This window comes from Lineus longissimus, chromosome 3, assembly GCF_910592395.1.
Source record: "Lineus longissimus chromosome 3, tnLinLong1.2, whole genome shotgun sequence".
NCBI classification, from domain to species: domain Eukaryota; kingdom Metazoa; phylum Nemertea; class Pilidiophora; order Heteronemertea; family Lineidae; genus Lineus; species Lineus longissimus.
Genome location: NC_088310.1, coordinates 11932778 through 11950127, shown reverse-complemented (window position 1 = coordinate 11950127; position 17350 = coordinate 11932778). Strand labels below are relative to the sequence as shown.

Genomic DNA, 17350 nt, shown 5'->3' with positions numbered 1-17350 from the left:
AGATGAAGTAGGAGTGTCCTGACCCCTGAATCCTCCCAGACCGAAAGAGAGCTCTCTATTAACTAACCCGCCAAATGACAATAAGGATGACACCCGCAGCACGTCCCAAATATGGACCACCTGCAGGGCAACCCATTCAAAAAACCACTCATCACATTCGTTTGTTTAATTTTACTTTTAAGTGTAGCTGCCGTCCGTTTTGATTCTCTTGTAGTTTCTACCCAATGACCGAGACATGATAGAGTTTAGTCAAGTCTCGACAAAGGAGAACCCTCAATGACTATCACTCGTCTATTGACACATTGTGCCAACTACTAGGTCATCGCATCTCCAGTTATTGAGAGGGGAAATCGTTGAAGACTTTGAAGACAAATTACCTTTCATTCTGTCTAAAGGCCTTGGCGCGTATTGACATATAATACCATCTCTGGTTACATGATTGACGTGGTTACTATGCCAACGGAGCACTCGAAGCCGTTCTGATTATCCATATACTCCTAGGTCATATAGCACAGCCAATCGGGAGCGAGCAACAGCCTATTACGATCATCGGATAATTATACTCAGACGATGAAGTAGCCCCACACGTTGTACTGCCTTGTTTTTCACACTGAGATCCTTTCTCCAAGTTGGAATTTGAGAGCAGATCTGAATTTTGATATCTACGTACGGACGTGATGCTCAGTGAACAAGGATCATCACCTCTCGGTAGCCAAACGACCGTGATTCCGTCGTTTGGTTTCACACAAGAACAAGTGGCGTGTGTTTGTGAAGTTCTTCAGCAAAGTGGTAACATCGAACGGCTCGCTCGATTTCTTTGGTCATTACCGGCCTGTGAACATTTGCACAAAAATGAAAGTGTCATCAAAGCTAAAGCGGTTGTATCGTTTCACCGAGGGAACTTTCGAGAATTGTACAAGCTTTTGGAGACCAACAACTTTTCCCCACATAATCATCCAAAACTACAGGCCTTGTGGTTGAAGGCACACTACCTCGAGGCGGAAAAACTGCGTGGACGACCTCTCGGTGCAGTTGGAAAGTACAGGGTTCGGAGGAAATTTCCACTGCCTCGGACTATCTGGGATGGAGAAGAGACAAGTTATTGTTTTAAGGAAAAGTCACGGAACGTTCTCAGGGAGTGGTATGCCCATAACCCGTATCCGTCGCCGCGGGAAAAGCGGGAGCTTGCAGAGGGAACTGGACTGACAACGACCCAAGTCAGCAACTGGTTTAAAAATAGAAGACAAAGGGACCGAGCAGCTGAACAAAAAGACAGGTAGGCATAACGGTTTTTTTATTTCTCTGACTGGCGTCAACATGGATGCTTCTTCCAAAATGGAGGAATTTCGTGCACCAGTTTGGGCCAGTGTTAAGAATTTCGAGAAGTATGATCCGGATCTTGGTCATGGTGATCATCATCCATGACAATCCCTGACTGGAGCACGATTGGCTTAGCGGATCCCATGAAAGGGACCTTTAAATGCCCTTCTAAAATACTTTCATCTTTCACAATTTCCGTATTTCTGTGTACGATTCAGGATGTTGCATAGTCATCAACGGCAATATGACTCCTGCCAGAAATTCATCATGTGTCTCTTGGTCGGCCATGTTTATCCCTAATATCATCATGATCATGATGCACACGTTCGTATGTTCCAGTATATCCTTCTGAAGTAACACCAAAAGTATCCCGAAGTACCACTCTACGTGGCTAGGTGTGCTTGCCGTTCAACGAAGGAATGCTAGACAAAGGGTGAAATGGAATGGTCCAAGTTCAAGTTTTTACACAAATAACAGACTGACATATATCTGACGCCAGAAAACCTAAGTTGGCAGAGAAAGAGCAGCGGTTGCTGGGACAATTTGACTCACTTCCCAAACTCTTTAAATATATATATGACATGGTCTTTCATTCAATGTAACGTATCAAGCACATTCATGTATGATGCTGGCTCTGGTAAATGCTATGCATCGGGTACGGCCCCGGCTATCGAGTACTCTAAAACTATTACTTCCAATAGCAAACAAGGTCTGTCAGCTGAAAAGTATGGATTTCGACCTCTGTCAGATTTCTTTAAAAACAACGCCTACATGTATTGATTTTATCTCAGTTAACGTTCACCTGGTTTCATTGCGGACTTGAGAATATTTCAATATAAAAGCATGAGAATAGGAAGATGCCGTGTCTATCAAGATGAACAATATCGGAAAGAAAGTATAAGATAACACATGTTTTTGTAGATAGACAGAAATTCTATGGCGATCTTCAAAAACGATGTTATTTTACACTTTCTTTCTAATATAATAGTATGGTTTACAAGCAAACTCATATTTTCATATATGCATATCTTTTAATTGACTAGGCTTCTGACATGCTCCGTCATGAGGCCTTCACTAGCATCTTTCTATCTGTAATCGCATGCATCGCCTTTTACCTGGTTGTTTCGTCCAGCGTTTTCATACAAGCGTCTACATGTAACTAGTCAAGCACATAACCATACAAGCCAAGAAATGCATTCTGCTGACATACTTTTTCACCATGAACATTCTGATACAGTCAGTTTGCAATGCACGGAATTAGTGCTCTCTCTAGTCCTAGATTACAGGTATTTTGTTTACTTGTAAAACAGAGGATTATCAGGGCTCAGCTTTGAAGTTGAACCGTTGAAAATCTCACAAATTTTCTGCTGTGTGGTTTTGTTGCTATATATGCATCCATCCAAGCAGCTGTGAAACATTGGAAAATCGAATTTATGGGCTGTTAACTTCATACATTCATTGGTTCATGGCTGAAACAAACCAATAGCCTAGAAAGTGGCGTGGTGAATTAAAACATACAGCAAACTATCGACGGAGTCAGCATGACAGAAAAAACTACAAAGCATGTGATAGGCGTATTGTTTTACTCAGTATCGATCATGTAAGCACCTTCATGTACACCAGTTCGGCGGTAATGTTCATTTTGAAAAGAAAATTTAGACCAGGATTTATGCCGATAGGTCCTACCAACACAATGTTATGGAACCATTTTACAGTGATGATGGAATTCGTTCCTGTCCTCCTTTTCACTCTTCATGATGAGGTTTATTCTGAACGTCCAGCGGTTTTAATCGTGGAAAGTTCACTCGAGAGGCTTTTGACAACCTCCGAATTTAAGAAATGGCACTTTCTGCAAAAAATAAATCCCAAACTGTAACAATAACATATGATAGTTAATTTAAGATGCTGAGGTTACCTCTGTACTGTCTACTGATTTAGCAATTTATGCCGGCTGGCCACCAGTTTAATTTTCACACTAAGTTTCTTTATTGTGTTGTCACTGCAGCAATAACCTCACAGTAAATGTCAGGCACATTGCAGAAGCACGCGGTCAATAATCCCTTGATTAATACTGTATTAACACTGCCATATTGATGCCTCATGCCTCCACCATTCTCAAATGTCAAAGAAGGTCCTCTTGGGTCAGGCGAATCAGGTTACTTGAGAGCGAGATGACTAAACACAAGGGGCTCTGCACCTCTTTCTAGCACTTTCTCAAGTGCAAGACCGGCTGTTTCATTCCAAAATCCCAATTCCAAATTTTCTAATAGCCTGCCATATAGGGCTGATAGGGGTTTAGTAAAACACCGCCATATGAAAAGCCAGATTTATGAAATTCTGAAGTTGGGAATTCCAAACCATTCACAATATTTCTTGCTGAGGGACAATGTTGTGTGAACGTTGAGGGGCACACGCCCCTCAAGAGGTGGTCGTGGCTTTGAATGGAACCTGACGGGCCTCTCTGCAGGAGCTAGCCCAAGCCTGTCATCTCCTCACCAGGCTGCAGACTTCTGTGCATCTACTCATTGTTCGCCTCCGCAGAAGCTTGGCCTCTTTCTTTGAATTGGTTACTCCATGCAATGTCTTGGTTTAGCCGGAGGCAGATGCACTCTAGAGAGATAATCAGCTTGTATTGTGGGCGTTGAAGTCAAGTCGATGATGTTCTTAAACGCCTTAGCTAAGACAATATTTACGGGCTGAAGAGGAGCAATGGCATTATCATACAATTTGCCGTGATAAACCGACGGCTCAGCCATGGATTATTAAGTTTTATTAGTCGGTTTATTGCCTTAATTTACCCGGGAATAGTGGGCATTTAGCTCCGTCACCTAAACTGCAATACCGATTGCGATACCGTCGTGGACGACTACCTTTTTTAAACTGATGTTTCCGCCGCAATTGCAACCTATATGGGCGTTGACTCATTTTGTTTAAGGTAAATGTATGGTAAAATGGTATAGATATCACATTTCCAAGGTGTAATTAATTAATTAGTTTTGTTTGTCCCTAGCATTTAACGTGTGGACCAGCCGTCGATAACACACAGCAAGAAAATGCTTTGTTTAAGAGGAAGTAAATTACTACCATTGTTGGTGGAAAACTGTGTCAAACCAAAACAAAATGGCTGTATCTATCGTAACTTGATTTTTTACTTTGGTGTCAGGGCTTATATCACCAATTCAGTTTCAGTCGCCAATCACCGCAGGTATGTTTACAAATTGAGGATCACGTGAGTCGTGATGGACACCAGGATGGCGGGAATAGAATAGAGACGATAGGAACAGTAATACGGGGGCTAACGCTTAGGACCTAATGAAGTCATGTAGGAATGATGAACGCTAAAGCGCAAATCACACAATGCACGCCATTTAAAACAAAATACATGTACATTTATGCATTGATCATCAAGCACTATTTCAACTAGGAATGCAATCAATACGGAGAACATTTCGTGCACACCTGTTTTCAAATCTTCAGTCGATGCCCAAGGGGTAAATCTGTAAACTATGCAGCTGTCCTGAGTCTAGTCTAACGTTGCAAACAATACTTTTATATGAAAATTACACACTATTCAATAGTCTCCGGACAGTCGAATGTGGGTAAACATGAAAATGCATATTATATGTAAGTATATGTTTAATCCGTACTTGAGGTATGATTATAGGTCTGAATTTAATTTGCTGGAGGTAAACACATTTGTCTTTAGCTGAGAGTCCCGAAGAGTGGCTGAATAATATGGCAGTATGAAAAAAAATGGAAGGAAGACCAAACGCCATGAACTTTAATCAAGGGTAAAGTATGATTTGGCAATCTTTTTAACTAGTCACCGATATTAAGGTACACATTTCGATATATATAATATGCGTTCATGCACGAAATTCCATGCTCCTTGCAGTTGTACTTAAAAGTTATAAAAGTTAACATAAAAACTTCGCAATATCCAGTTCTCATAAAAATTCGCAAGTGACCGTGATACAATGTTCAGAAATCTAATGAATCTGCCCAAATCAATGTTTACCGAAAACAATTGAATGAATTAAACCAAAATGTATGAGTTTATAGTGTTCTTTGTTGCGTTTAGTATTTGTAAATTTTAACTCGTCAATACGATTGTTGGTGCATACTGCATTATTGAATCACCTCGAAAGATTATTGTTCCGACAGAGAAATAAAATGATTCCACTCGGGCGGTGACATGCACATTTTCATGCAGTTGTGTTGAAACACAGATGCAAGTTTCGGGATATCTGGTAAAAACGAATACTGACCAAAAAATGGATATTACAAATGTTAACTCCAGCTTTAGTAGTATAAAACAAAAAGTATAATGTCTGGATGCATGGAAATTTTGTTACAAACACGAATCTATATCTACTATGTTCATAATATCACTGTCCAACAACTCCGGTGATTTAAAGTTCAGGCCATTTTTTTATGAATTCCTCGATTTCATGATATGGCAGTTATATATTAGTGGCACTTTAATGAGGCTCTGTACCGAAGTTCTTCATAACGTACAACTGTCGCTATTGTATATCCCAACAGAGGCACTCTTATAACTGCGGTATCAAGTGGCTGCCGTCATTACAAAGGTCACCGTGTAGAACAAAATCAGAACCGTCTTCAAGTGACCTGACCCGAGGCGCGTTTGCGCTGCAGTCTCGAGTAACTTGAGGCGGGTTGGAGCCACTTCAAGACGCTTAATCTCTCGTGTAGAACCGTACTGGCCTCGAGTCACTTTGCGTACGGTACTAAAATCGGGTAGCGCGGTATATCATGATATAGCTGTTCATGAAAACACGCGGCAGAATCATATATATAACAGGAGTACAGTTTATAGCTTTGTTTGATTGATCTCGATTTTGTGTCTAATACATTGATTATTTACTCGCAATGGCTACTCGTGGAGCAGAAGTTAGCCGAGTGTTGTACCAAAACGTACCAAAACGCAACTTTCAAACCTCCACCGAAAAAAAGAGTCACATGCGCCACCAAGCGACGGGTGAGTGGTTTAAGTGGCCTGAACTGAACTTGAGTCGGCGACTCGATCCGTCTCCGTGTAGATAGCGCAAAGACAGTTACAGGTGATTCGGCTTAAAGTGGCTCGAGGTGAGGAGGGTTAGAACCGTCCTCGTGTAAAAGTAACTAGACCTGATTTATGATAGGGATACCTGTAAACTATCAAAGTTTCTACTTGACTGATGCCTAGGTCTCTTTAAAAATCTGATACATTCATCAGTATTAATGCTACCTCATTTCTGTATTTCGTCTATTCTGCTGTACTGTACGGTGTCCTACTTTGCAGCTAAATTTTATCAATTACCATACAATGCCCTGAGACCCATTTTTCAATTCACAGGAAGCTCTGTAAGTATAGTTTCCTGATATTTCCATTAGTTATGAACAGATAAAGCTGGGGCTATGAAAATAAGTGCAGCAAGGCAATGACTTAAAGGTGTTGACTCTGCTGTAAAAGTCACTTCCCCATTATTTCGGTTATAAGTTATTTAAAGGTAATTACTGCATGAAACATCCCCTGCACACAAGTTGTGTACAATATTCCATTGTTTGAAAAGTCCGTGTTGTTTTATTCTCATGTTTAATCCAGATGAGGACTTTTGCATGGCGACCGGTATTGGCTACTTTGTGTATCATTACCATTGTTATTTCCTGCACATTATAAAACATCCATAATAGCAAATAATGCAGAGGTCAACCGCTCTGTACACCCCCTCTTTCCCCCGTCAAGGGGGTAGACGCCAATTCGGAGTCGAATTGACGGCCAGACCTGATCGAGGTGCTAAATATCGAGGTCTGTCAATTTCCGGCGAGCTTGCAGAAATCATGTGTCGAATTTCTGAGTTTTGGTGGTATGTACAAATCGTTCCTTGCAGTACACGGCTTTCCTAACACATGTGAAGATTACCCATAGTACAAATATGTGTCAGGTTCGGGTTATTCATGCAGATAACGTAGCTAAAGGATTACGAAGCTGTCATCATTTTCTTCAAGAAGGGTACTCCATGATGTGGCACTAGAATTTGTCGTCCCGTTTTCTCTTGACCACCCTGGAAGTGTCCAAACGAACCTCCCTCAAGGACTCTGCTCAGGCTCATTCCAAAACGATAATGGCAGTTAAAGACTGTTTCGTTTTCGTTTAATCTAAAATACCAACCCCAGCAGAACAACATATATATATATACCTTTGTATCGTATTTTTGGCCTTTCATTTGCAACCGTGTGAAAAAAAGGAAAATTTCTCGGTCTTTAAGCTTAAAATAATACCTGGAGAAAATCATCTTTAGTGAACATGAGACGAAGTCTGGCCCTCAATTTTTTGCAAAGCGTCGAATGGGTGTCGAGTGTCTGGCGGGAGAGGGGAGGGGCGATGAGTTCACGCTGACCGCTGCATAACGGCTACAACTAATAGCAAGTCGAATACACTTCACAAAATCCTTCAACTAACTGTCGATTGGCACCCGTTCTTTATTGATGACCAATAATGGTAACCACAACAAAGCCACAGCAAGTAGGCGCTAAATTTAATTGGAGGATGTTATCGAAAATGGTGCCAAACATAGAGAACTCAAGTTATGAGTGTTCATTTTGTTATTTCTATACCTCGTTGTGAGCTGTCCCAGTTCATTAGCAGCATTGCAAACGTAAAGATAAATACAAAGGCAGCAAACAAATGTGATTGATTGTCAGTGTAGATACAAAAACTCGGCGCTTTGATTAAAGTATAATATTTCAAGGAATTAGTATATATTTTTCTCCTATTATACCAGTCTCATACAAGTATGTATAACTTCAGGGCTGTGAATATATCCAAAATTTGCGGAGAGACATGAAGGTATATATCTCAGTGTTCCCCATCGGCATGGTAACAAAAAACAACTTAGAAAACAGGGTTCTGTTTAACCTCTGCTAATATATGTCAATTTAGAATAAAACTAAGAAAACTTTGCGATCGGCCAGGTGGTATAAACTTAGAAGACTGACTTTGGCAGAAGTGGAGTTTCTAGGGTGCACTTATTTCCTTCAGCCTGTATCTAAAATAACTTTCATGGCCTTTTTCAAATTTAGAGCACGTTTGATGTTAAATTACTTGCTATATAACTCGTGGTCAAATCAATACGTATTTTTCCAATTTTATTTTGAAAAGGAATAATCAGAACAAAAGATAGAAACAAACACAAATGTCTAGGACGTTGTTGCTTTAAAGTAAGGAGCAATTAGATTATTTATGCTGTCATGAAAGTATGCATGTTTATGATAAAAGTGGCAATTAGTCGCATTAATAATTTCATTAGAATTGCAGTTGGTGTGGCCACTCTAAAATCGGCTTCACAAATAAAATGTAAATTAGAATAAACCATCGCTAAAATATCATCACGGTCAACCTATATCATCTGACGATCGATGTGACATACAGAAAATGTTTAGTCTTGTTATAATCCCAAACTCCAATAATTGAGCCTATCCTCTCCAGAGTCTCTCATAATGGGCCAGCCATCCAGTGAAGGCAAAATAAAATTTGGTAGTTCATAACCGAAAGGTTGTTCATATTTGGTTATTAAATAGGATGACGACTTCATTCGATTCTATTGTGCACTCGAGCAGGGCTTTCTTTCCCCTATCCAAATATTTATCCAAGCTGACTGCTTAAGTAGAGGCCTATTGACTATGACATGTTGTCAGCAAGCACAACCTAGTGCTGCATGAAAAGCAAATATGCCGGCAAATTGTATTGAAAATGCCTTGAACGGGAGTAGATTAAACAATTTCTCGGCTTAAGATGGAGTCGGGTCGCTTGTCTATTTTCCAATCTAAACACCTCGAGGAATCTGTGGATCGTACCAGAGTACAAAACCTTTCCCTCAGCGTGGGAATCTCGCAGCTGCCGTCTGAATCATGCCTGGCCCAGAAAACAGTGAAGACACTTAAGGCAAGCGCACAATGATTATGCGTCAATATTTTTTTCTTATATTTCTTATTTTTCATTCTTTTCATTGTTTTTTAAAACACAAAAAGGGTTCAACATTTGATGTGATATTTTTTCAAATGACTAGTTATCAATTAATTTAGAGAAATGATGCAATTATTATCCGGATTTCCTGGCTGAAACGGCAAAGAGTCCAAGGCATGTGGATGTATCCTGTCATTGCATGCATGCCATCTTCCACTGATTCCCTACGTTACTGTCTCAATAATTAAGCGGTAGCTTACACAGCCAGGTTCTACCTAGTATATACAGTGTAGTATTACATTGTGATTGATAAAATACACTCTTAGAAATAAAAACAATATCACCAATGTTCTCATAGTAGACGAGATTTTTTAAGGCAAAATGACCCCCCCCCCATGGCTTTTGTAATTTTGAAACACCACTCGAAGGGCATTTCGTATCGCCAGAAAACCTCCAGGGGTGCGTATTTGTGTTGGCTGAAAACTCTTTAATGATTTCAAAAGCTCAACGCTGTATTTCTAAGTGCAAATACATTTGACATTTGCCCTACAAAGTAATTAAATCTTCGGATCATCGATCGAAATTCAAATGCGTGATATCATCACTGATATGTGTACACTTTATAGATGGCACGATATTAAATGCAGGTCAACGGATTTTCATTCGTAGAGGAAGTTTGCTGCACATTCACTATGATATCATATTTCATAACATAACCACAATCATAAAGACTGATAGATAATGGGCGGTCTTCGTCTATTTAATATCTTAAAACGATCTGATATAATGAACCCATACATACAGTACACATTTTTCTTCACACGCCCCTTGGACAAATGATAGACCTGGCCAACAAAGCTGTTTCAAGCAGGACTCCCGCCGGTGTCAGGTTTTCAACGAACTGTTTACTCCGGCTGATTGTTCGGCTCTTTGTGCATGAAAATCAGTAAATACCAATTTAAATTCACTGTAGTATATTACTCAGATGTGTTTGTTGATCGAGTTGGATTGACAGACAGATGTCATTGCTTGGATTCAACGGTAAAATATTTGACCAGAACGAATGTAATACAGCTGTAAAAGCAGTCGTCCATGGACAATCATGGACGATTCCAGTAGCACATCTCGCATAGAACATATCTTTTGAAACTGCTGGTGTTGCATATGCAGTCTATGAGTCTACTGCATGCTATGGGAAGGAGAATTACTACCCCAGTCCTTGTTTTAATTACGATAGTTTCACCGATTTAGGATCGATTATGAATGTTAAAATCAAACCACACTAGGTACATGTCCACACGGTCGTTCGATGATAGTCAACATGTTTAATGTTTTCATTTACAATGTATTGACTATTTATATGGGCGAAACCAAGGCATCGTGACGTCTTGTCCTTGGCCTATGTAATCTGTAGTAATTATTGAAGACGTCTTAGATCGAGAAACTATAGATTATGTCTATATTATGTCTTATTCGTAGAACAAAATAATAACCGTGGTCATGTCTCTGTAAAAAAAAACCGGCGTGCCGTAAGTAACCTATTTTGTAGTATTGATTCCGAAATACAGTGGGTGACTCAAAAGGAAAACATTAAACTTAGATCATGATATTTTGAACGTTTTGTGTAAACGAACTTTGACGGATGGACAGAATGATGAAATGCATTGTTTTGTAATTGGGAAACTTTTGCATTGGGAAAGGAACTAATGATATGATGGAAGTACGTACACACGCCCAAAACAAGTGCTGCTGCTTCAGCCTAAGTCATCATCACATCAGTCGACAGTAAATTTGTGATTCTGGCGGTGCAATTACCGTAACCGTGTAGGCGTGTTCATCAGTGCCCTACATCTTTCCTTCAAACCTTAGCTGCATACTGCCTAACCAACTTTTGTTCACCCATCACACTCTCATCAAACCAAACAAACGAATCCCACAATTGAAACCCAAGGAAAATGATTTCACGAAAAATTCTTTCTGTCGAAAAATAAAGTAGGAATTCTTAAATAAAGAAAAGATTAGATTGATAACAAGGTGTTCTTCAATAACCAGACTACTTTTACCGCTACGGTAATTTCAAATAAAACGACTATCCCAGAGCGATATTTGGATAAGACACTGAACAATGAATATCATTGTATGGGATGTCAGGAGGAAAATGGAAAAATGACGTTTATGTCTCATTATACTGCCAATCATACTGGGTCACACAGACGAGTGTTTTGGAGGTGTGCTGATTTATACTTTAAAAGGGAGAATATAGGCTGTGCGTTGTGTCATCCTTCAGAAAGAAATCTTCCGGCAGCCCACCACTCATCACAGATAACGTACATGTACATGTACTATAAATTGCCTCAGTATTCTGAAGGTAACAAAATATCCTTCCTCCATCAAGAAAAAGTTGGCCGCTTCGAATAACCCTAAAAGGGCAAAGAGCAAATTCAAATCTAGAAGACAACCGGGTGAATCCGTGTGGATTATTTTGAGACGGGACTTTGACGTGTGACTATTTTTTGAGTGGTGTTCTCGTAAGTGTGACTTTCTAAGCATTAAGCGCTTTTGAACATTGATCGGTTTTAGTAAAAAAGGTGCTATACTTAATGGTATTTGCTTATCCTTATCATCAAACAGAATTTGCACATACCGTCAACATAAATGGCATGCCATCGTTTTTAAAATTCGGAATGAATACACTGTCCGAGGAAAAATACAACTCTTACGGTCTTTCTTTGTACATGTTGTATCACGTCGAATTTTGTAATGAATGATACAGACTATTCTCGACCTGGGGTTGGTCCTGCTAACTAAAACATCGTCGACCATGGGTCGCTCCATACAAATGCATAGGACAACCCGTCCGTATATTACATAACAACGCACTGATTGGTTCATATCTTTCGCCTGTAGATGACGCGGCGATATTTTTGATGTGTGATAAAATGGGGCTCCCCAAGTCAAAAGTGCCGCAAATCAAATAAAATTTCAAGCTGTTTTCTCAGAATTTTCAGGAATTATCTGCCAGAAAAGTTAGCCAACTGTATGCTGATAAAGGCTCGGGAGGTGGCGTTTCTGTTGGATCAATGTTTCATGCGTTATCGAAGAATACAGTTGGAAAAACAATGCATTTTTTTATCCAGGGTTTTTGGAAATTTCCTCAAAAATCACACGATTTTCACACTTTGTTGTTTGTTTACCCCATAATGACACTCAACAAAAATGTCATCAGAAGCTCCTACAGCTCTGAAAACTTGGTTTTTCGGGCTTTTAGCCTGCTAAACCTCTCAAAATTTAAGTTTTGTACTGGTCTTAAAGAAATGATTTTTTGGCATGGTGAAGAAGATAGTGCCATGCAAGCTCATTTTGACGTCAAATTGCAAGTTTGCCAATCTGATTATTTTTCATGTCAAGTGGAACATTATTTTTAGGGCCACAGTAGACAATTATGACAGGGATTCCTTTTTTTTGGGCCCTCTTGTTAAATAAAGCTCATTGCATTGGTAACAAAATGTCTGTCACCCGGCTCACACATTACCTATTCGACACAGGTCAGGTGATTGCTCACTTGTGAAGTACCAAGGTCGATGGCATGGGTTTGCCTCTGAAGTACCATCCACACTAACTACTGACTGTGCACTCGAATTTTTTAAGGTACTAAACTATGCACAACACTATGTAGGACTCTCTGATGTCAGTTTTTCTGGTATCTTAGACTAGAAATAGACTATGACCAATAATGTTATGTCAATATTGATCTGTTAGATGTATCGGTTGCACTAGCAAATCTAGCTCATCCAATAGCACGTTCAAAAAAAGGTCATAGCTGCCCTGATGTTTGCCCCTTCCATGCTGGTATCTTCAATGCCTGCGATTTATTTCACCCCCGCAAATTATTTCCTCCCAAACAGAAGCTAGGGCTTTGTATCGTTCCAAAAATACACTCAGTCTTGGTGTGAAATAATCCAAAGGCCATGGTTGCACCCCTGCCAGCCTGCACGTGGAGCATCATGGCATTCGCTCCTGGAAAGATTCTGATCAGTGATCAGTGAAATGTATTCCAAATGGTGACTTAATTACACAAAGGTCCAACTACTCACCGTTTCTTTGTTTCTAGCAGATAATTGACATCGAATTCAGAGCGGCACATCTTGAAGTGTTTTATCATTTCTTAACAGATTTGTTCCTGTCAATGACAGTTCGACAATGATTGACCACTAATGGGAATTTACCTAGCACTTGTGACTAACCAATGTTTGTGTTCTGTGTCTTTCAGAGATGGGACTGGAACAGGCGGACTGGCTTCGGCCGCAGCGGAGCTCGACAAGGCAATGATGGAAGATGATAGTTCTGACTGCGGAGATGGGCAGACCCACATTGACGAAATTGCTTCCGAAACATTGTTCTCTGATCTGCAGAAAACACAACAAAATATGATACAGATTATGCAACAAAGTGGGAGTCCTCCCAATATGAGCCACCACAATGGAACGACTGACGTGACGGGGATGCTGTCGGATTACCACGCCTTGTGACGGTGGTTGGAGACCTCGGTCACGGGCCCACCTCCTTCTGCGGGGAGCCAAGCTACAGCTAAGGGCCAGCCAGTGGAAGCTACCGTCACGGGTGCTGGCTCATCGAGGCAGCTTAGCTTGGATGGCTCTGTTTGTTCATCTGAAAAGGGTGGTGATTGAGGTTTATGACTTTTGACTGACTAATCAAATACTTTTGAACTGCTGATAAAGTGCAATATGAGAGGCTGTTTTTACAGCCTTTTGATTTATTTACTTGGATTGAATGCCGATGAACATTGATGACCGTTTATGCTTGGTTAATCTGATGACCACCGACCTGATCAAATAGGTATCATGGTGTTAAAACATTTCCAAGAACTAGGAGAATCATTAACTATTCGAAGTAGGCATTTATGAACCCGGTTCAACTTACTGTACATGAAAATGTTTTCATCCTTCCCATTAGGTAGGCTTGGTAGCATGCTGCACTGAAAAGTATCGTAAAAACAAAGTCACCGGTATCAAATGTATTCGTCTTGAATCTTCGATAGTGAATACTCTTTGTACCTGCTTATACTTAAATTCGGTTAAATGATGTTCATTATTGGTATGATCACATATCGATTCATCGAATTGGTTTCCATCTGAAGCCAATTTGTTGGTTACGAATAGGCACACTGAATGAAGTGAAGGGTCAGAATCAGTCGCCTTCACAATGATTTTGAAACATATTGCTTCAAAAAGAAGAAAGAACACACTAAGCAACAAACATGCAGTCATAACCCCCTCCTCTCAAGCCGGACACACATCATAACAGCGTTGTAAGGGTCGTAAGATACAATTACCCAAGCCAGTAGAACATCCTGTGCCCTATTCTCTGGTAAAAAAAACCCAACATATTCGATAATCAAAGCAATCTTATCGGTACTCGCGTGTCTCGCCCGTCTCATGTGTAAATAGTTCAAATTATAAACCTATATTGTATAAAATGAATGTACACCTCATATAACTCCTGTGACCAGATCAAGAGATAAGATGCACCGAATTGACTGTAGAGTTACTATAACACAGCCAGAGAATTTGTTTTCATATGGGAGTGACTGTGAGAAAAAAGTACTTCTACACGTAAAGTAGGCTTATTGATTTCAACCAAGAATATCGACAAATATGGACATAGTCAAATGTATGGTAATGCTAAATCAGCGACCAATTGACTGTCTTTCTTCTGCTGCTTCAGTTGTTTCAACAATCGCATTATGATACCTTGTTGGGGACAATGTTGCACATTTAGGTAGGCTTCTGATGACAAACAGCACTGCGTGTTTATGCGGTGGAGGTATGATGTCGGCCAAACATTTCATCACTTGTCACTCAAGAACACGGTTTAGACTCACCGGCCAGTGTCCAACTCTTGCTGGATTGACCATATATATCCTGATGAGAGACGTGCTTCTAACAGAGATGCGTTATAGTATCCATCAATTTTAACAATCAATTGAACTTTTTGCATACCGGTTCCTGTCTGTAAGTATTGTGCAGTGTCCAAAACTCGCTTACGCTAAGAGCCTACGTATATACTCCTCTCATAATCTTTGTTTTGCAGAAAGTATAATGGCAATGCAGGCTGACCGCCTTCACTGCGATGTCCAGGAACAAAACATACCTACTTAAAATAAGTAAGCTCCCCTATGAGATCAGTGGTAATATTTTCTAATGTAAGCATGGCAATGCGATGACAGTTGCAGATGATAGTTTTCATTCGATTGTTAGTATCGTTCATGCGTGACAATAGCTATGCCCCTGTCCTTTTCACCATTGAGCCTCGGAATAGTTATGATATCCTATAATTATCATCCCATTGCAATGAACACTTTAGAAAATATTACCAATGATTTAGGGGGCTAGTTACTTTGATATGATGTTTACAATCGTGCAAAGTGCTTTTCATCGTTCTGACCAAAGGTACTTAGTTGAACGCTGATTATTTTCGGTTAATCCATGCTGAAGAAACAGAGTATAACTCTGTCACGGTGTCAACTGAAGATGGCTGCCCAGGGCTGTGTAACAATACTATTAGTGCACACTATTTAGTGACACGAGGTCAGCCAAGAACCTATGGCCAGATCTATTTGAAAAAACACATTCGTTCCAGTGTTTCCTTCAATACCGCTGATATCCTTGGGTACAGGGAACCGTCGCATAATACAAAATGGACTACAAGCATGATAGTATTGTATCATTTGAGGTATTAACTGCCAACCAATGTTACTTGCGATAGCTGTCTTGACTGTATAAGAAATGTTTGATACAAAGTAAGAAAAGTTGTTTTTTTAATTCATGTCTGTTTCTGATAACCGAATTAGTTTGACAAAATATGGAACATAATGAAGAAGCCATAGTACACCACTCATCCAGATATGTCATTTATGCGTTTCGTTAAGTTGATTGTCTATATAGCACGTATTAACAAGCGTTCGATGAAACACTTCTCATGGGTTTAAACGAATTGACATTGACAATTGACAATGACATTTCAAAAGGCAGGTCTCGTCTTTCTGTATGTTTCTGAATTGACGTCAATTGTCAAAATACTTTAGAGTGCTAATTAAAGCCATTTATGTGCATTGTGTGTATTTCGCAACAAATTTCGCTCTTAGGGTGAATTGTTATTAATGTATTTTTAACGGAATTTGGATCATTGTAATATTTTTGAGGGCAGTACATTTGTTTGGCAATTGATAGAAAATATACGTATTTTCTATAAAAAAGACACCTATTTGCCAATTAAAATTTACCAAGGTGATAATTAGAAAAATGCTTTATGTACGGCCCGGCCGAGAGACATTATAATCGGATACCATTTGATGTTGAACTTTCTTGCACTCGTTCGTTTTCAACTTTCGAGAAACCTAAACTGTGTTTTCGCTCTCTTTTACAAGGTCTGATCATTGGCCATAGTTAAACTATAACATCATTGTGAGCATTTGTTTCAGTCGTCTAGTTGTGATCATTGGTTTCAGTTTTGAAGTGCACAGAAAGGGTTAGACACTTTGCTTGCATATAGATTATTTCAGGAAATTCATATCAGCCGGCACGCAGTTTCATGTTCGGAGGAATACATTCACATTGAATAATACTTCCGTCTCACGGCCGGTGCCTACATGTACAATGATAATCATTGCTGAATATCAAAACTATTTCAAAATCAGAATTTTATGACCAAAGGTCTATCGTTTGAGTGAATGGAATGGATTGATCAAGATATGGTGCTTGATTTAGCTGAACAATTGTCATAATCTATCAATTATCCAACCAATAAATTGCCATTTTAATATTGAATCAATGTGTTTCCTTTTTTCTGAATTGGTGCGGAAAAAAAGGTTCTTGGCATTATATCTTTTACATCCGGCCGGGGCCTCTCCTCGTTTCGAATTACGAAATGTCGGTAGACCGTCATAAAACAAAACGTTTTGTTTTCTATCAATAAAGAATTTTAAGGACTGGGAAGGATGGTGACTTCTTACCCACGCAGAAACATTCCATAGAAATGTCT

At 39.7% G+C, this 17350-nt stretch overlaps 1 protein-coding gene across 1 annotated transcript; it reads left to right on the top strand.

Annotated features, from left to right (window-relative positions):
• The first annotated feature begins 571 nt into the window (after positions 1 to 571).
• Positions 572 to 17136, top strand: LOC135485719 (homeobox protein six1-like). Its single transcript, XM_064768113.1, has 2 exons — positions 572 to 1276; positions 13560 to 17136. The coding sequence occupies exons 1-2, from the start codon at positions 678 to 680 to the stop codon at positions 13816 to 13818; spliced, it is 858 nt and encodes a 285-aa protein (XP_064624183.1). The 5' UTR covers positions 572 to 677; the 3' UTR covers positions 13819 to 17136.
• Positions 17137 to 17350: the final 214 nt, after the last annotated feature.